At 41.1% G+C, this 2665-nt stretch overlaps 1 protein-coding gene across 1 annotated transcript; it reads left to right on the top strand.

Moving 5' to 3' along the window:
- The first annotated feature begins 396 nt into the window (after positions 1-396).
- Positions 397-1789, top strand: LOC102772055 (ribonuclease 4). The gene has a single exon (XM_015557308.1). It carries the CDS (start codon positions 527-529, stop codon positions 965-967), a length of 441 nt encoding a protein of 146 aa, XP_015412794.1. The 5' UTR covers positions 397-526; the 3' UTR covers positions 968-1789.
- The last annotated feature ends 876 nt before the right edge of the window (positions 1790-2665 follow it).

Here is a 2665-nt window from a genome sequence, read left to right on the forward strand (position 1 = left end):
TCCTTTTTCCCAACACCGTCCTCAATTCCAAGATGTAAGGAATTAAAATAAATTTACAAGCTCTCATTGGCATATCCTGTCTATCCAAACCTTTAGGAATCAGAGTCTCCAGGGAACCAAACAATCTCCAAAGATCACATGACTAGAGAATTTCCTAAGAGACGGAAAACTCCAGTTTCATTTAGATCTGCCTTTTCTCCCTTTTCACACCCTGACCATACAGGACATATATATACACCTGGACATCCAGCCCGTCAGCCTCTGCCCTGAGTCACTGTACTGGCTACAGCACCATCTCTCTATAAGAGAAAAGCTCTTGCTTTCAGAGAAGATCATGTTTGCAAACTTTTAACTTTTGGGGGAGCAGTAATGAGAAAAGTTGTGGGCAGAGAAGTGGGGAAGAAAGAGTGGACTGTAGAGTTGAGGAAATATCAACTTGCCATTCTCAACACCTCTCTCTGGTGCCCATTTGTTACCTTCCTTTCTCCTTCCCCTTGGTTTCTCTCCAGGCACCTCCAAGGCAGTGATGGCTCTCCAGAAGACCCTTTCATTGCTTCTGCTCTCACTGCTGACCCTGCTTGGGCTGGGGCTGGTGCAGACCTCCTATGGCGAGACCAGATATGAAAAATTCCAGCGGCAACATGTGGACTCTACGGTGAGAAGTGGTGACAACGGGTACTGCAACAAGACGATGCAAACACAGGGGATGACTTTGAATTTTTGCAAGGAATTGAACACCTTCATCCATGAAGACATCAGCGTCATTAATAACATCTGCAAGACCCCCAATATCCGGTGCAAGAATGGCAAAATGAACTGCCATGAGGGTGAAGTAAGAATCACAGAATGCAAAAATATAGGAAAAACCAAGCCCCCCAACTGCTCATATCAGGCCACTGCAGGAAAAAAGAGTGTTATCATTGCCTGTGAGGGTAACCCCCTGGTGCCTGTGCACTTTGATGGATAGATACTACCTTGCAGGGGTTATGGTCCTGTGGTTGACCTTTAACTTGCTCCTTGAATAGCAATGAATAATGCATTTGAGCTCTCTCAGGCTCTGCCTCCTCTGCTTATTAATCCCTTTTCCCTATATAATCCATTCTGTTAAATGCATCAAAGAGAAATGGAGACACAACCCTATAATGGGACTGGGCTTTTCTGTAATAAAAATTTCTAAAAACTCTTCTGTTTCCTTTTATAATACTGGTCAGCTTAGCTCTCTCAGATCCTATCTTCTGGAATTTAGTTATTATGTATATGATATAGCATTTCAAGTATTTTAAGGTGCTTCCATCTCAGTTATCTCATTTTAATACACCACCCCCACGTGATGCTGATGTGGCTACATATAGGGCCCAAAATTAAAGGATTTGCTGAAGATCATGAAGTTAGTGGAAATGCTGAAGCAACAAATCCACTTCAACTGGCTACTAATCCAGGACTTTTTCTACTTCATCATAAGGAGTGTTTTGAAAGTATCATCTTTTTGACATTCTCAAAAGTCACCAGTTGGGGGAAGCATTAAATATTTGGAAGTATAAGCTGGCAAAATGACACTTCATTTTGTACAATTGTCTGTATAATTGGCAACCTTGTTATGTTTGGATCTAATAAGACTAAGACATGATACAAAGAACTTTCTTTTTCTCTTCCCAAACTTTTGAATCACTGTAATAAGTTAGAGTATTAACCATGTACTAGATCATTAAGACTCATTCACTCTTCCTGATTTAAAAGATTGTTCATGTTTTCCCTTTAATAAAGAACTCAAACTGCATATATCTGTGAATATGTATGTCAGGCGTGCTGGGGCTGGGGTCTCCTCTCTGCGTCCTGCACAGAGGGGGAGACTTGAACCAGTTTGAGCAAGCTAGGAGGTGCCGGAAGCTGGTTCATCCTTGCTGCTTGACACAGTCGCTGCAGGGAAGAAACATCTGCACAGCATATGTTTCAAGGGACCTGGCGCTCCCATTCACATCCCAACTTGGAATCAAACCTGCAATGTAGGTATGTTTCCTTACTGGGAATCAAACCCTCTACCTTTTGGTGCACATGATGATGCTCCAACCAACTGAGAAGCCTGTCCAGAGCCTCTTCTCTAGTTTACTGTCTCTTGTGTTTTAGTATTCGTTTTTCTTTCTTATTCTTTTGTTGTTTTGGTTGGTTGGTTTTTTCCCATGTTGTTTTCAGTTTGCTCTTATTTTATATTATTTTGTTCTGTCAGCATCTGTGTGTAACAGTTGGCATGAAATGCTCAGCAGTGAGCCTCAAAGTCAGCCAGCCTGAGGGCTGAGCCTATCCGTGAAAGGGACAACAGCAATCAAGACTACTCTTCCTGATTTAAAAGATTTTTCATGTACTCCTTTAAATAAAGAACTCAAACTACAGATATCTGTGAATATGGTGCTATGGTATTTATGTGGAGATTTTTTTCTTCCATCCTCTTTTAATTCTTTTCTAGTTTTTAACATGCACCAACACCTTAATACCCTCATAAACTGGTTCATGATTAAAACCTATTGGATCAATGACCATGACACAGAAACATTTGTGTCATTTACTAAAGACAGTTCTCATACCCCTCCCTTTCCCCTTTGATTATTTTGAAACAAATTGGGGAACAGAGATGTATGAAGACACCAGCAGCTAAAAAGGGAAGTATGTA

This window comes from Myotis davidii, unplaced genomic scaffold (assembly GCF_000327345.1).
Source record: "Myotis davidii unplaced genomic scaffold, ASM32734v1 scaffold1153, whole genome shotgun sequence".
Taxonomy (NCBI): Eukaryota; Metazoa; Chordata; class Mammalia; order Chiroptera; family Vespertilionidae; genus Myotis; species Myotis davidii.

Coding starts and splice junctions, on each gene's coding strand:
- LOC102772055 (XM_015557308.1), top strand. CDS start 527: ATGGCTCTCCAGAAGACCCTTTCATTGCTTCTGCTCTCACTGCTGACC.